The 15,623-nt window shown below is 40.4% G+C and overlaps 1 protein-coding gene across 3 annotated transcripts in view; it reads left to right on the top strand.

Moving 5' to 3' along the window:
* The first annotated feature begins 127 nt into the window (after positions 1-127).
* LOC117614045 (protein NO VEIN-like) overlaps positions 128-15,623 on the top strand; it is a 28,525-nt gene continuing 13,029 nt past the window's right edge. Inside the window, exons 1-6 of one of the 3 annotated variants that reach the window (XM_034342718.1) lie at positions 128-793; positions 1,416-1,756; positions 2,036-2,708; positions 10,233-10,337; positions 13,017-13,197; positions 14,282-14,695. In XM_034342718.1, the coding sequence (XP_034198609.1) occupies positions 197-793; positions 1,416-1,756; positions 2,036-2,708; positions 10,233-10,337; positions 13,017-13,197; positions 14,282-14,695 (2,311 nt within the window). In that variant the 5' untranslated portion in view covers positions 128-196. The remainder of the gene's footprint in view (positions 794-1,415; positions 1,757-2,035; positions 2,709-10,232; positions 10,338-13,016; positions 13,198-14,281; positions 14,696-15,623) is intronic. The other 2 variants (XM_034342719.1, XM_034342720.1) reach the window with 2 other exon arrangements.

Genomic DNA, 15,623 nt, shown 5'->3' with positions numbered 1-15,623 from the left:
AATTTTCCGACATTTTAACGGAGTTTGAACGGAAATCTCAATTCTAACATAAATTGGTAACAAGTTCACTGTATGAATTCATAGGTCTTCTTTTTTTAATCAGTCCCCATTCATCAAAATTTTATTTTCTTACACCTCTGTGACCACATGGATGGCAGGTAACTGACATTCTCTCTCTCTCTCTCTCTTTAACGCCATGTTCGGGCACCCTCATCACTTCCGATCCCCATCTGGCGGGCCACGGCAGCAACCGCCTCCACTTCAGCATCCATACCCACAGCCTCTAAACCCCAATTTCTCCCTCCAAAACCAAAACCAAAACCAAAACTCGACCAATTCATCATATATTTTGCCTCCAAACCCTGCTTTTCCATCCCATCCTGTCCTCAACCCCTACCCAGCTTTCCCAACCCAAAACCCTAATTTCACTCCCCAACAGCTCCCCAACTCTTCGTTTCGGCCTCAGACCTTACCTGAGAACCCGAGACCGAATGTCGATCCCCAACAGCTCTCGAATTCAGCTTTTTCGCCGCAGAGCTTGTCTGATAACCCGAATGTCGGTCCTCTCCAGCACCCCTCGAATTCAGCGTTTTGGCCAAAGGAGATGCTGGAGAGGATCGACGGCGCCGCGGAAAAGGCTCGCGCTGAACTCGTCGCGGCTGGAAGGAGCGTCTCTGCGTGGAAGGTCTTGGAGTCTGCTCTTCTGATGCTCAAGGTTGATGCTTGGAGCTCTCTGATGCTGCCAATGTACCAAGTGCCGTCTCTTCACCGCCTAATGCTCACTGAAGGCAGGGTAATGTCTAATGACTAATGAGATAGCAATAATCTACCCCGTTTCTTTTTTATTTTTTCAAATTAATTTGTGTCAATACTTTGTTTGGTTGCTGAGAAATTGTGGGAACAGAGTGTAATTGATAGAGAAGATAAAAGCCCTTTAATTTCCAATTGAAAAAGATTTGGTCTGCGCGAGGAATACATTGAAAACGAATTCTGTTAAGGAAGCATACTTTCCTGTTGATTAATGACAGAGTGAGAACTTTAGTTTGAGGGAAAAAAAGGATAGTAATGATAATTGGAGATGTCAACTGACCTAGGGGCATCAGTGGCTCTTTTGGAACAGTTGTTTGCTTTCTGGGCTTGTGGGGCTTTATATCTTATGACTCTTCAAACCCAGGAAGTTTGCTGTCTGTATTCACCTATCCTTAGTGGTCTAGGTCCACTCTATTTATTAGCCTGCATAGCTCATCTGAGTCTGAGATTTCATTTGTAAAATAATAGAAGCAAACACTGGGAACATGCACTACTTTTGTGTTGGTTTCTCAGCAACCGAATGAAGAGTAAGATTTTGTATTTAAAATGTGCATCTTTATGTATTAAATCCTACCAATTTTTGCTCATTTTATATTGGTATTCAGATAAATGCATATATCCATTGCTTTGTTGGGGTTCGAAAAATTACTTCATTGTATGATTTGGAACTAGCAATCTGCAAGAATGAGAATATTCAGCAGTTTGAAGAGCTGGGATTAGGCCCTTTGTTGCTGCACCCACTTGTTTTGCATTATTTCCAAGTGAGTTCTGATACAACTGAAGTGTTTAAGATAACTAGTGAGGAAATAGTATTTTTACTCATTGGATTTCAAACACATAAACGTGAAGTTACGGACGATTCTGTTGAAGAATTTTTGGATTTTATTGTTAAGAGGCGATCAGTTGCAAGCAAGGAAAAGCTCGGAATTCGAATTTGTAGCTTGGGGTATGTCTCACATTTTTAGCTTCTACTTTGTGATAAATATTCATTGTGTCTAATAATATTAACGATTTTGTATGGTGAAAGATGTACAACCCCTTCCTTCTACAAAAATTGTCAAAATGTTGGTGCTTTGAATGGTTAAAATTACATTTGGCATGGACTTTTGATTTGTTTTTTAAATAATTAATGCACATTTTGGATAACATAAGCTTTCAGTCCTTTGAAAGTACTAGAAATTATAATTTATAATGCTCCTGATTGAAGTAAACTTTATGATCATAGGGTGCATGTTTCTTACATCCTTGAAGCCAAGAAGTTAGAACGTGCTGCTCTAAGGAAATCCAAAAAGGAATTAAGAGCGTGGCGCTCTAGGAAGAAGCCACCAATTTTCTCCACATTGAAAAAGCGGCCAGATAAACATTTTTGTGCCATTTCTCAGCAAGCTGAATTGTTTTCTGTTGTGCACAAGGATTTTTGTGTTAAGCAAGATAGGTTTGTTCCTTCGAGCTCAAAGCATGGAGGTAATAGGGATTATTCACATGAAGAAGATGACAAAAATAATGATGATGCTATAGGCAGTCAGGTTAACTTTTCATCACAATCTGCTAAAATCTCTGAAAGAGCGAGTAGCTGTATTAACTTGTCAGCAATAGAAGAGAGGTGTTGGCTCGAATCGACCCACATTTCTCCAGTTAGTGGAAGCCAAAAGCATAATGAGGGTAATGGATCTGTTAAAAAAAAAAGAAAATACGGAAATCTAAGCAGCCCCATCTCTGTGCCCATAAAATTGCGTAAGAGTGACAAGGTAGATCGAGATGTTCTTCCTACAAAGAATGGCTGTGGAACAGAGGAGTTTAGTGATGTGCATATAATTGATCTTTCAATTACCGATACTCTTTTGAGGATGTTCGTTACAACTTGGAAGGAAGCATGTCAGGAGCAGCCTGTGGCTAAGGTATGTTCATGCTGTTATGATATATGAATAATTGATTATCAAGATATATTTTACTGCCTGGATCAAACACTCGTCAATGGATTTCTGTCTATTTGTCTGATGAATTTGAGTTGTTTACATATTTTCATTCCTTTTCAGAAGTTTTAATGAAGTTTCCAACTTCATATAGATTTACCAGTTTTTCCGAGTTCAAAATAATTGAAGGAACGCCATTCTAGAGAGTTTTCCTCATTAATGTAGCCAGAAATTCTCACATATATGTATATAATGATATATATATATATATATATTATATGTATATATATAGTGAAATGTAATTGATCTAAGTTTTTTTTTCCGTGTGAAAGAATTCTTTCTGTGGAAGAATTGTTGGTATTTGATGCTCTTTCTCATATCCTATGTATGTGCATTTAAAGAAATAAGAAACACATTTCAAATAAATCTTTTATTAATCCTTAGCTTGTTAAATTGTCTCATACTAAGAAAGTTGAGCTTGTTGGCTTATCAATTATCTCTTCTGGTCTTAACTTAGTCGTAGAGCATTCTCCTTATTGTGTTCTATCATCGGGTGTGAGTATGGAGTACATTCTAATGGGTGGGATTCTCAGGTTGTGAAGGGGTTCTTTTTAAGGGGTATCCTTTTTTCCTTATTTTTGTCTGAACTGGTGGTTGGGTAAAAATTCATTTTTGGGAAGGCAGTTGGTAGGGTGACTCGTATTTCCAGTTTTTTTTTTTTTTTTTTATGGGTTTTTGGGAAGGCAGTTGAGCTGGGTATTTAGACTGCAGATAAAAGAAAACACTAGCCGAAGAAACAGACACAAGGCCACTCAACACCTAACTAGCCAACCAAACATAAAACAGCCCCTTAAGATACTACGGCTAGCAAATTGCGCATAATTGAAGGATAGGGTACATCCTTAAAGGCAAGAGAAGTTGATGCCCAAAGGGCAGCCCAAAACTTCACTCTATCCCATAACTCTGCCACTCCCACTCCCTTATAATTCTCAAAAATTCTCCTGTTACGTTCCAGCCATAGGTTCCAAACCACTGCCTGCATCAGACTACCCCAGAGAATTTTTGCCTTCTTTCCCCTTCCCAAAGCATCAATTCTTATGGAAAAAAGTTCAAAGCAGCCTTCTGGTATTACCCACACCGTGTTAACTTCCTGCAATAATGTTTCCCACAACTTTAGGGAGAAAGGGCAATGAAGAAGGAGATGGTTCACGCTGTCCCCTGCCATATTACATAGAGCACACCAGTGAGGGCTCATGCACAAATAGGGACAACGTCTCTGTAAAGTATCCCCAGTATTTAGTTTTCCCAACACCGCTTGCCACACAAAGATCTTAACTTTCAGAGGAGTCTTGGCCTTCCAAATTTGAGTGTACGGGGGGAAGGTCTCCCCCTCACCACAATTCTGAATATGAGAACAGAGAGAATGACAGGTGAATAGACCAGAGGGGTCAAACTTCCATATTCTCTTATCCAATCTGGAGGTGAACAACCTCACACCCTCCAATAGATCCAACAATCTAGCCACCTCTGTTATCTCCAATTCATTGAGATTCCTTCTGAACCCAAAATCCCAGCTGAGAAGGAGCCCATCCGAGCTCGCAAAAGAGGAAATATTGTGGTTTTGCTTCCTGGACAGATTGAAGAGTCTTGGGAACACCTCTTTCAAAACACCACCCCTGCCCCAGTCATCTTCCCAGAATCTGACCCTAACTCCAGAACCTACCACAAAAACACAGCCTTGAAGAAACAGATTATAGCCGCTAGAAATGTCCCTCCAGGGGCAGCGGCAAGATCCCCGAGTCGCAGGTTTAGCATCCCACCCATTTGTATCCATTCCATAAATACTTCTGATCACTTTATGCCAAAGAGCATGAGGTTCATTAGGAAACCGCCAAAGCCATTTTGCCCGCAAAGCCACACTTCTAGCCCTCAACGAACCCACCCCTAACCCACCACAGAATTTTGCCTTGCCCACCACCTCCCAACTCACAGCGTGGTTACTTTTCCCATCCAAGCCTTCCCACAAGAAATCTCTCATAAGCTTCTCTATTCTATTGGCTACTCCAATAGGAATCCTGAAAAGGGACATGTAGTAGATAGGAATACTACACAACACAGCCTGAATCATTGTGAGTCTTCCCCCTTTGGATAGGCAAGCACGCTTCCATTTTTGTAATCTATTCTCCACTTTTTCCACAACGGGATCCCAAAACTTGATCGCCCTGGGGTTCCCACCTAAGGGAAGACCCAAATACAACATAGGCCAGACCCCCACATCGCATCCCCATGCCCCAGCCATCTCATTCACCATCCCGTCATCAAGATTAATTCCAACTAGGGAACATTTTGATTTGTTGATTGTCATACCCGACACAAAACAGAACAGTTCCAGAATTTGAAGGAGATTATTCCAGTACTCTTCTTTATCCTCTATGAAAAAAATGGTATCATCAGCGAACTGAAGGTGGGATATCTCTACCATCCCATTCCCAGGGGAAAGTCCATGAAACTCATCAGCATCTTGAGCTTTCTCCATAATTCTGCTTAACACATCCATCACCAAAGTGAATAGGAAAGGGGAGAGCGGGTCTCCTTGTCTCAGACCCCTAGAGGCACGAAATTTACCCCTTGGTCTTCCATTAATCATCACAGAAAAGTTAGCCGTCTCAAGGCAGCCACGAATCCAGCTTCTCCACCTGTCCCCAAATCCTTTTCTAATCAAAACCTCATCAACAAATCTCCATTCCACGTGATCGTAGGCTTTCTCTAAGTCAATTTTGAACACCATTCCAGATTTGTTAAGCCTTCGACTTTCCTCCACCACTTCATTGGCAATCAAAGCTGCATCCAAAATTTGCCTACCCTGCACAAAAGCACTCTGATAACTAGATATAGTGCTGCCCAACACTTCCCGCAATCTAGAAGCCAAAACTTTCGACACCATTTTGTACAAACTTGTCACTAGGCTGATAGGCCTAAAATCACTAACTTTAACGGATTCCTTCTTTTTGGGAATGAGGCAAATGAACGTCTCATTCGTGATTGCATTGATTATACCACAGTTGAAGAAGTCCGCCATAACTTTCATAAGATCCTCTTTCACAATATCCCAGCAAGATTGAAAGAGAAGCATGGAAAATCCATCTGGACCTGGCGATTTATCAATCCCACAGTCGAAAACCGCCCTTTTAACCTCCTCCTCTTCAAAGGGTCGATCCAACCATTCAGCCTCCTCAACACTAATTGCATTCCAATTCAGACCTTCCAAGCACCACCCCGCCTCTACATTGCTGCTATATAGATTTTTGAAGAAATTAATTATCTCCAGTTCTATTTCCCCTTCACTGACAACCACACCACCGCCCGCTACTTCCAGCTTCTGGATAAAATTTCTTTTCCTTCTGCCACTTGCTATACGATGAAAAAACTTGGTGTTGCTGTCCCCATCTCTTGCCCACTGGATTTTCCCCCTTTGTCTCCACTTCACCTCTTCTTTGTGAACTAAGTCACTCACCATAAAGTATAAATCTTCCCTTTCTTTTCTCAGAGTGTTATCTAACCCTCCCTGCCCTTCCATCAAATCAAGAGCAGCAATTCTAGCCTCTGCCTCTTTCTTTGCAGAGACCAAATCCCCAAATACTTCCTTATTCCAGACCTTTATTTTCTGTTTTATAGTCCTCAGCCTTCTAGAGAACTTGTAACCCTCCCATCCGTTAATCTGATCTTCCCCCCACCACTGTTTGAATTTCTTCTTAAACTCCGGGTGTTCTATCCACATATTTTCAAAGCGAAAAGGGCCAGGACCCCATTTCAAAATAGAGGTGTCCAACATAATTGGACAGTGATCAGAGGTAACTCTTGCTAACGCCGTATGTTTAACATGGGGGAAGGAATCTTCCCATTCTTCAGAAAAGAGGAATCTGTCCAGTCTTCTGCACACTGCGTTTTCCCTAAAATTAGACCATGTAAAGGAAGCATTCAATAGGTTTGGGTCTCGCAGGTTAGTGTCATCGATAAAATCATTGAAAGTCTTCATACTACTTGTCATCCTACCTCCGTTAGATTTCTCAGATACAAACCTAACCACGTTAAAATCCCCCCCAATACACCACTTGTTACCACACAAACCGAACAACCCCGCTAATTCCTCCCAAAATCTTCTTCTATCCCTAGGATGACAAGGGCCATAAATACCTGATAGCCACCAATCCCCCCCAGAAGCGTCCAAAATTCTTATAGAAACAGAAAATTCCCCAATTTCAAAGTCAGAAATGGAGGTAGTTTGAGAATTCCACATCACCGCAATCCCACCAGACCTACCCCTTGAAGGGGCATACACCCACTCTTTGAATCTAGAACCCCAAATACCAGCTGCAAGTCTTCTATCAAAAACTTCTTTCTTAGTCTCCTGCAAAATAACAATATCTGGATTTATTCTTAACAACTGCTCCTTCACCACCACCCTTTTCCTTTTGCTCCCAAGACCTCGCACATTCCAAGATATGATCTTCATTTATTTAACTTGACCTCCCTCATAAGCAATTTAGACTGCACACTATCCACTTCCGGTTCGACCCTAGTCGAGCACCCTTTCCTTTTCCTGCCAGATTCACCATTTGATCGGCTAGATTTCGAGAGGCACCCAAGTGATAACTGCTTCCTAATGGGAACCATCGTGAGATTCAGTTTGGCCATAATCCGGGAATGTTTCTCCTCCCCAAGCCTCTTTCTTCTGCTGTAACTCACAAATTCAACTTCTTTAGTCTTCTCCCCTACCACCCCATCACCATTGCCCCCCTCAATGTCATCTGAATTCGAATGCCCAACCTCTCCGCCCCTTTCCTTACCTGGCACCTTATCGTCTTCCTCACAATTTTTATCCTCCAGCTCGCCGTGGCCCTCTAAAACCATCCCATTAGTCAACCCATTCATAATTCTAGCCACAGACCTGTCGTCACTTTCAATTACATCAACTGTCTCCTCCACCTCAGAAGGGAGATCGTCCTCCTCAGTTCCAGCTGAAGCGATTGATCTGCCATCCACAGAATCGCACGATTCGTCCCCCTGTCTATCTTCAGATATAGTTGCAAACTCCCCTCCGTGTCCAGGTCGCACATCATGAGTTGAGGAGGCGCCCCGTCTATTAGATTTAATGCTTCTTCCACTTAACCTACAGAACTTGGATCTAAATCTGGTTTCCTGTTGAGCGGGCCCAGCCCAACTCACATTACCCTGAAAGTTTGGTATTGGGTCGCAATTACCACCAGGCCCAGAGTTAGATACAGTTTTAATTGCAGGATTTGGCTCAGAGATGGCTTCCAAAACAGGCCCAAATTTTGGACCTGAATTAAAGGCCCATGCGCAGGATTTTTTAACACCCAAATTGGTTGACCTTCTGGCGAGATCTGCAGGCAGTTGACAAGACTTCGTAGTTGGCTCCAGCTGTGGGGCCAGCAACCCAGGTAATCTGCCGATCCCACAGATCCCACTTCCGCATTCCAATGTTCTAGCCGCCAATCTATCGCAATCCTTCTCGGTACCTTCGAAGTTCCGCTTCTCAATGTGATTGCCCCTTTCCCCCTCCACGTGGGTTGAAAAGAAGTCCCCATGATTGAAAAGACCGCCACCGTCGCTTGGTTCCACTGGTTTCCGGCCACCCGCCATTTTAGGCGGAGGGAACCGGGAGTTTGTGGGCCTAATCGCAGGAGATAAAGGTCTAATTTTCACAAAATAGGACTCAGATCCTTCATTGAGAATCACAATCTCGGGAAGAAATCCGACATGATTTTTCCTGGTTTTGATTCTTGCTTCGAACAGATACTTGAAGTCTTCCGTTCTCTGGTCCAATTCAATCAGCCCCCCACATTCATTCCCAATACGTTCAAAGAAATCTTTTCTCCACCAGTGCATAGGAAGACCAGAGACCCCAAGCCAGCCTCCATAGCTAACAATTTTAGGTATATTATTTTCCAGACCACGTTCCCAACTATATAAAAGTACGTCTGTTTGTCCCTCCACCGCCAGCTTACCAGTGTTATTAACTCTAATAGCCTCCTCTTTACTATCACAAACAAAGAAGGCCCTGTTAATCTGGTATGGAAATAGTTCAACCTCTTTATCTAACCAGCTTGTTAGGGCCAACCTGATATCACTCCAAGTTTGATGTAGAACTTGCCTCTCACAGGCCACCACCCAACTCCAGTTCGAGTTTCCAACCGTAGTGTTGTTCTCAGTAGCCATCCTTTCATGCCCATTCTCACTTTCTACCGCCTCCTTGTAAGTTTTACCCACCGATCTACCTTTGCCACTCGAAGCGAAACAATCAGCTTCGACCGCTGGGTTGACCATGTTCGAGTTGATCCTCCCTGTCAATATGGTCTCTGAGTTTTCTCTCATTAAAACCCATCCGAAGTTGTTTCGACCCTGAGGAACAACCACAGACCTAACTACTCCATGTACGCATTTCGACAGTCGCATATGAAGACCCTTTCCATTATTAAGCTTTTCCATCCACACTTGAAAAGAATCTCCCTTATACTGTCGGAAAAATCTCTGTTCTTTATTTTCCAAAAGGTTCTGCAGCTCTCTGACCAGCCAATTCACACATCTAAGCTCAAGAGAAACATGGAACACACGCGCTCTAACCTTCTCTGTAATCAAGATTGATCCTCCATAGGAGAGGTCGTCAACCTTGATTCTGAATTCCTTTGCTTCAATATTAAAAAACCTGGGCAAGTGTCTTAACACTCACCGCACCCCCTCCCACTTTCTCTCTCTCTCTCTCTCAGGCCACTCATTTCTCCTATTTATAGGAAGCTATCAATACCTTCTTAGTCAACATTTTCTGGTACCAGATTTTTGCACATAAGGAAATCAAATACTTGTGATATCTACCCTAAAATACAAAGAACTATATACTTATCTCCCAGTTGGTGTGTCTTGTGCAAAGAAGCCTGTGAGATTGCTATTTATATTTCCATGCTTTGCTCTTTCCTTCACCAATTTGGAGTAGGTTTCAGAATGTGTTTGGCCAAGAAACTGTTATTCTCTGCTGGTCGAAGATTTTCTGGGTATTGGTGTGAATATGAAGACTACTACTTGGCATTGTGCAGTTGGGTTGTTTGGGTGGAGAGAAGAATCTTTGATGACAATTATTGCATATTAGATTAACCTCTCTTTGACCATCTTTGTCTAAGAAATTTAGGGATATTCTGTTTGGTGTATTTGTCTTAATTGGGGTGAGTTTTTAGTCGTGCAACCTTATCTTCTTTAAATACAGGAGTAGCTTTTGCATGAACTTCTTATCCATCTTTCATTTTTTTCTCCTCTGTGGTAATTCCCGTTTCCTTAAAAACAAGAAGCCTTTATCCTAGGAGCATTAGTGCTAAGATGTTCACTTATGGTTTGGATTTGCTTAACTGTAGTGATTCTCTAGTTCATTTGAAGTAATGCTTCAGTTTCAATTTCTACAAATATAGGTTCTCAGCAAATGTCTTCTGTTGCTTGTAGGTACTTTGGAGCATGCTTCGGTCTTATAATACACATTATAAGAAGTCAAAAACAATCATGTCAATGTTTTATTCATACCCATTGATTGGACTGCTGAATGTTGCTGTAAGTTATTGCGGTAGATGCAATGTTATTTATTTTTTATGATATTACTGGCAATATTTAATGGTTAATCTTAAAAGTCTAGTTCATAAACTTTTTCTTATCCAAAAGTCACATAATCATTACTGCTGTCTTGTAGAATTATTCGAAACAGGTGAAGTTATAAAAAAAAATTTGGATTGATGATTTTGTATACATGAAAGTCTTTATGGAGGGCTGAGATTTTTAAATAAACTAATATGTGAAAGATGTGTATCGTGTGCTTTCCAAACAGTCTGGATTCCTTGGGTAAACTGCAAAAATGCCCCCTGAACTTGTACCTAATTATCAATTTACCCCGACCTTTTTTTTATTTATAGAAAATTAAAGACTCGAACTAAATTTTATTCTCTCTTTCTCGTGGTCTTCTTCTCCACCCCATTTCCCTCATGACCACCAACCCTTCACTCCAGACCAATCCCCCCACCTCGCTTAAGTTTTTTTTTTTTTTACCTCCCAGACCATTCACCCCTTCCCATCCTAACCCGATTCCCCCATGACTACTACCCCTCAATGAACCCAGAACCCACAGACCCACCTCCATTGAACCCATATCCCCCGCAACCACCCGTTACCCCAAACTCACAACCACCGATTTATTCCAAATTATTACAAATAAAAAAACAAAACTAATTGGTTTCTGAAAACCCCAAATTTGACCACAACAATCTTGTGCGTGGTGTCTCTCTCTCTCTACACCACCACGCCCCCCCCCCATTCGAGCTCCCCATCCCCAATCACAGACCCACCCTTCAACGAACCCAGAATCCACAGACAAACAACACCCCCGAACCCATAACCACCGCAACCACCCATTTTCTTAACCATTTTAAATGATTTAGACGGTGCTTTTTTGGGGGGGGGGAGGGGGTGGGGTGGGGGTGGAATTGAGAATAAAATTTAGTTCGAGTCTTTAATTTTCTAACAAAAACGGCCAGGGGGTAAATTGATAATTAGTACAAGTTCAGGAGGCATTTCGGCAGTTTACCCGGATTCCTTTAATGTGTGGACCCCTTCATTGAAATCTGTAGCAATCATCATTTCTTTTACTTTTGGTTAATTATAAGTCGTGCATTTAGTTGGAATGTTTCTCTTTTGTCCTTCATTGAAATCCTGTGCAATTATCAATTCTATCGAGGAACTGTGGAATGATGATTGAGTTTTGGGCATCCTTATGGGCTTCAGTGAATCCAGTCTTTAAGGACGTAGCTTATCCATCTATAATGAGAGATCTAATGGCTGCGGTGAAATGACTTTCCTATCTTGATCCTATTGTAGGATCAATGGAGTCTAGACTATTGAGTTTGATCATTATGTTGTAGTTCGATTTCTGATTGTTCTGTCATGGATTTCTTATCCACTGGCATGTTTTGTACCCTTTTTAAAAAAAATATGTATAAGAGCACTCCCACCCATTTGCCATGGCAAAGGGCAATGGCAAGGCAAGAGCTGTTACTATTCACGTGAATAGTGGCAGCCCTTGCAAAAGGCTTGTGGTGTTTCCACCCATTGCCATGGCAACCCAAGGGCAACCACTATTCACATGAGATATGAGGAGAGTAATTTGTATAGAGTTTGGTGTGGGAAGTGAAGAATATGACTAAGTATTTATTTTTTAAAAATTCTGAAATTTTTATTGTTTTTTTAAATTTTTTTCATCGCTGACGTCAGCAAACCCAGGCAACAGCCAAGGCTGTTCTTGTCTTCGGGCCTGCCCAGGCTTGTGGAGCCAACCAGCTGCCCGGGCTGCATTTGTGCGCTGGAACCTCTACCTGGGGCTTGGGCCCCCTCCTGCCCGGGCCACAGCCTTCAGCTGGAAGTGCTCTAAAGTTTCTCTTTAAAAATTAAAAAAAAATATATATATCAGCTCTGCTACTTTTGGTTAATTATAAGTTATGCATTTACTTTGAATATTTCTTATTTTTCCTACAGTTTTACGATTCCTTTCAAAATTTGACCAATAATATATATGTATGTATATATGAACGTATGCATTGTTGTTTGTAGTATTTCAGTTATTTGTATGTATGTATGTATGTTTGCAATTATCAGTTATTTGTCCTAGAACTGAAATTGTTACTATAATCTGATGCCGTTGTGTAAGACAGTTTCCAAGAGTTTTGCCCAGAATTTTTTAGATCGACTTTTAAATTTGTTGGATCATTTTCGCCGCCGTCTGTAATTATAATTTATCAAAACAGGAAGTGGTGACTCTTGTTGCATAGCCTCATAAAAGTAGAGTGCTCCTTACAATCTTGTTTATCAACTTGCATAGAAACATTAATGCTGCTTTGCTGTCTCTTATTGACTTTCTCTTACTCAGCTTGTCAAGCAATGCTTCTTGTTGGCCTGTGGATCCAGTTGAAGGCAATATTTTGATACCAGGATATTATTTAGTCTCTTAGTTTGCCGTAAAGAACTGGATTTTTTGTTAGTAATAAATAATTAATAAAAAGTAACAAACAATTCGACCTGAGCATGGAAAGTGTACAAGAGAGAACTGAATGTAGTGAAGAATGGTCTTTTAAAATTCGATGTTGTGCTTCAAGAGGACAATTATAGGTTCCGGTTTATCAGGTTTCACAATTTCTATTCTTGTATGTTATTTCTTTGGCATTGTTTAACAAGTAACATTTGTTGCAGGTCTCATCTATCAAATTTGGAATGTGGGATAGCATGTACGATACATTCCAATCCATTGGCCAACACTGGTTAACTAACACTTGTACTCATAAGTGTTCTGAGTATTTGAGCACAGATGTAGAACCAAGTATTAAAGATGCAGTACGAGTCAGTACAGAACACAATACTGAGCATACACTGAGTGAGTAATGTTGCTTCTTTTTTTTTTTTTTTTGGTTTGAAAAGGAAACAAATTTTATTGCAGTAGACAATAAAATACAGAGTAATGTTACTTTTTGAAGTCATGTTTTCATTACTAGCGGTTAGGCTGTGGTGCAGTATTGCCCGTTTTGTATTGTTTTGTAATTTTTGGAACTGTTGGTTCATATTTCTCTTTCTTTTTCTTTTATCAGAACTGAATTAAAAATAGGGAGATCCACTATTATACCCAATATGGGGACCCAAATTATAAAAATACCCCATATGAAATGGACTTTAGATACACACCCAAAGCCCATTTACAACATAACAAAAAAACTTTTAACTTCTTATAAATTACAAAACTGCCATTAATTTCTTAAAACAAGCCCAACCCCAAAATCTCATAAAAATACCCAAAACACTTAATAGGGCATCAAAGTAATTTAATAATTAATATTAAATTCAATAAGGCCAGCTGTCATTTTTTGGGTTTTTTTTGGGTTTGTTTATAGAAATTCAATTGTGTAGGGTTTATTTATAATAGTAGTGCTAGAAATGGGTATATCACTAAATATCTCTTAAAAATAAAACTAAAAAACCTACCGATGAAGAACATGCAGACAATGAAATATTGAACAAGAGAGTAGCTGAGTGTGCAAAAAGGATTGACTGTTTTGAAAGGTCAATTTGATATTGTGCTTATGATGTGTTCATCGTGATATCAATATTTATAGCCACTTAGTGTTTGTAATCAATAGCAGTGCCTAATCTTAAGTGCATCTTTTTCTTTTTCAAATTTTTACAATCTTCATTTATGTTAGGACAACTAGCGTGGCTGCATGAGCAAGTCAAAAGAAATGCTGTGCAGCAGAAAAAGTTTTCTGCTAAATTTTCCATAGGAGGTTAACACAAAAAGGGATAGGAAGCAGTAAGATCAAAGATGGAACAAATCATTTAATTTCTAGGCCAAGTGACCCAAGACAACTCTGTATTCTGATTGTATCTTCTTTGAAAACACGTTAAAAACTTATAACAAAGATCTGTACAATACTTATACACTAGTGATAATGACGATGTTATGGCAGCCTGCATGGAGCAGGATCAACAGTATTATCCACGTCGTGAGAGAGTCCGTAGTAGGCGGAAGGTCCTCCAAACGAGTCAGAAGAACAACATACACAAAGGGTTATCCGGAGGATCTCCTTCTGAATCAAAAGTCTGCTTTCTGTGTGGTCAAGCCGGACACGTCTGTAAGGACTGCTCTCAACTCCAACAGGCTGTATCATCTTTGGCTCCACAGAATCCCCAGAAATTGGTTCGGTACCCTGCTCAGTCCTACACATCTGTTCAACTACTTCCAGTTGAGGCCCAGCCACAACAGAGCACGGACAAAGTACCAATGCCCCAGAAAAGTAGATGTGGACCTGTCGGTAGGGGTCAAGTCTTCAGAGTCACCGGAGGAGAAGCGATGGAAGAGAAAGTCAATGCTGTGATCAATGGTAAGGTTCTCTTATTTTAATCCAGAAATTAGGATTCCAATAAATACTGAAGTGCCACATGGTTTTATTTATGCCTTGTTTTGCGAGAATATTGTGATTAATACCAGAGATTCTGGAGCCACCATTGCATAATCTGCAAGTGTCTTTGGTGTACCAGTCCTGTCAACTAGTTGTTGAGGAGAAATTATACAATGGTACCGTATCACCACGTCAGCTGGTGATACTTCCATTCAAAATATGCCACGTATTATTATTATTTTTAAATAATTAAATTTTTTTTTTTACAGCTGGACTTTAAATATGTTTTTATCTTTAAAATAAAATTGAGAAAATAAGAATATCCAAAAGGCAGAAGAACCACCGCCCACCCCAACCCTGGCTCCCTTGACTGATGCGCCCTCCCTGTCATTTTCTTCCTCTGTCCATCGCTCTATTCCATAAACAACAACCATATCTCTATTTCATTGGATCGACGTGCAAAGAGAATCATAATGCCTTTTTTTTGGGCTGATTTTTCTCCACAATATTACCAAAGGGATTAAGATTCTCCTTCTCCTCCTCCATCACTCACTTCCTGATACATATTAAGACAAAAAACACCAACCCAGTTTACAGTGTACTTTTTTTTCTTGAGCTATGCTTGAAAATGAAAACCCAAGTTGAAGATTTAGATTTTTATCGAACTGGGTTTAAGTGATGGATACTCCTTACATACTTAGAATATATGATATTGGTTTTGTTTTCTGCTCCCATGGTTTAAGAGATCTTGCAGATTTTTATAGAGATAGAGAGAGGGGACAGCAAGCAGGGGGAGTGGGGGAATTGGGTGTGGTTATGCTGTCTTTTGTTTTGTCTTTCTAAAATTTTATTCTATATGTAAATTTTTAAATACAGCTTGTAAAAAATCAAATTTATTTAAAAAAGATTG

This window comes from Prunus dulcis, chromosome 1 (genome assembly GCF_902201215.1).
Source record: "Prunus dulcis chromosome 1, ALMONDv2, whole genome shotgun sequence".
NCBI lineage: Eukaryota > Viridiplantae > Streptophyta > Magnoliopsida > Rosales > Rosaceae > Prunus > Prunus dulcis.
The sequence above is the reverse complement of the archived record's forward strand: the minus strand, read 5'-3'. Positions and strand labels throughout refer to the sequence as shown.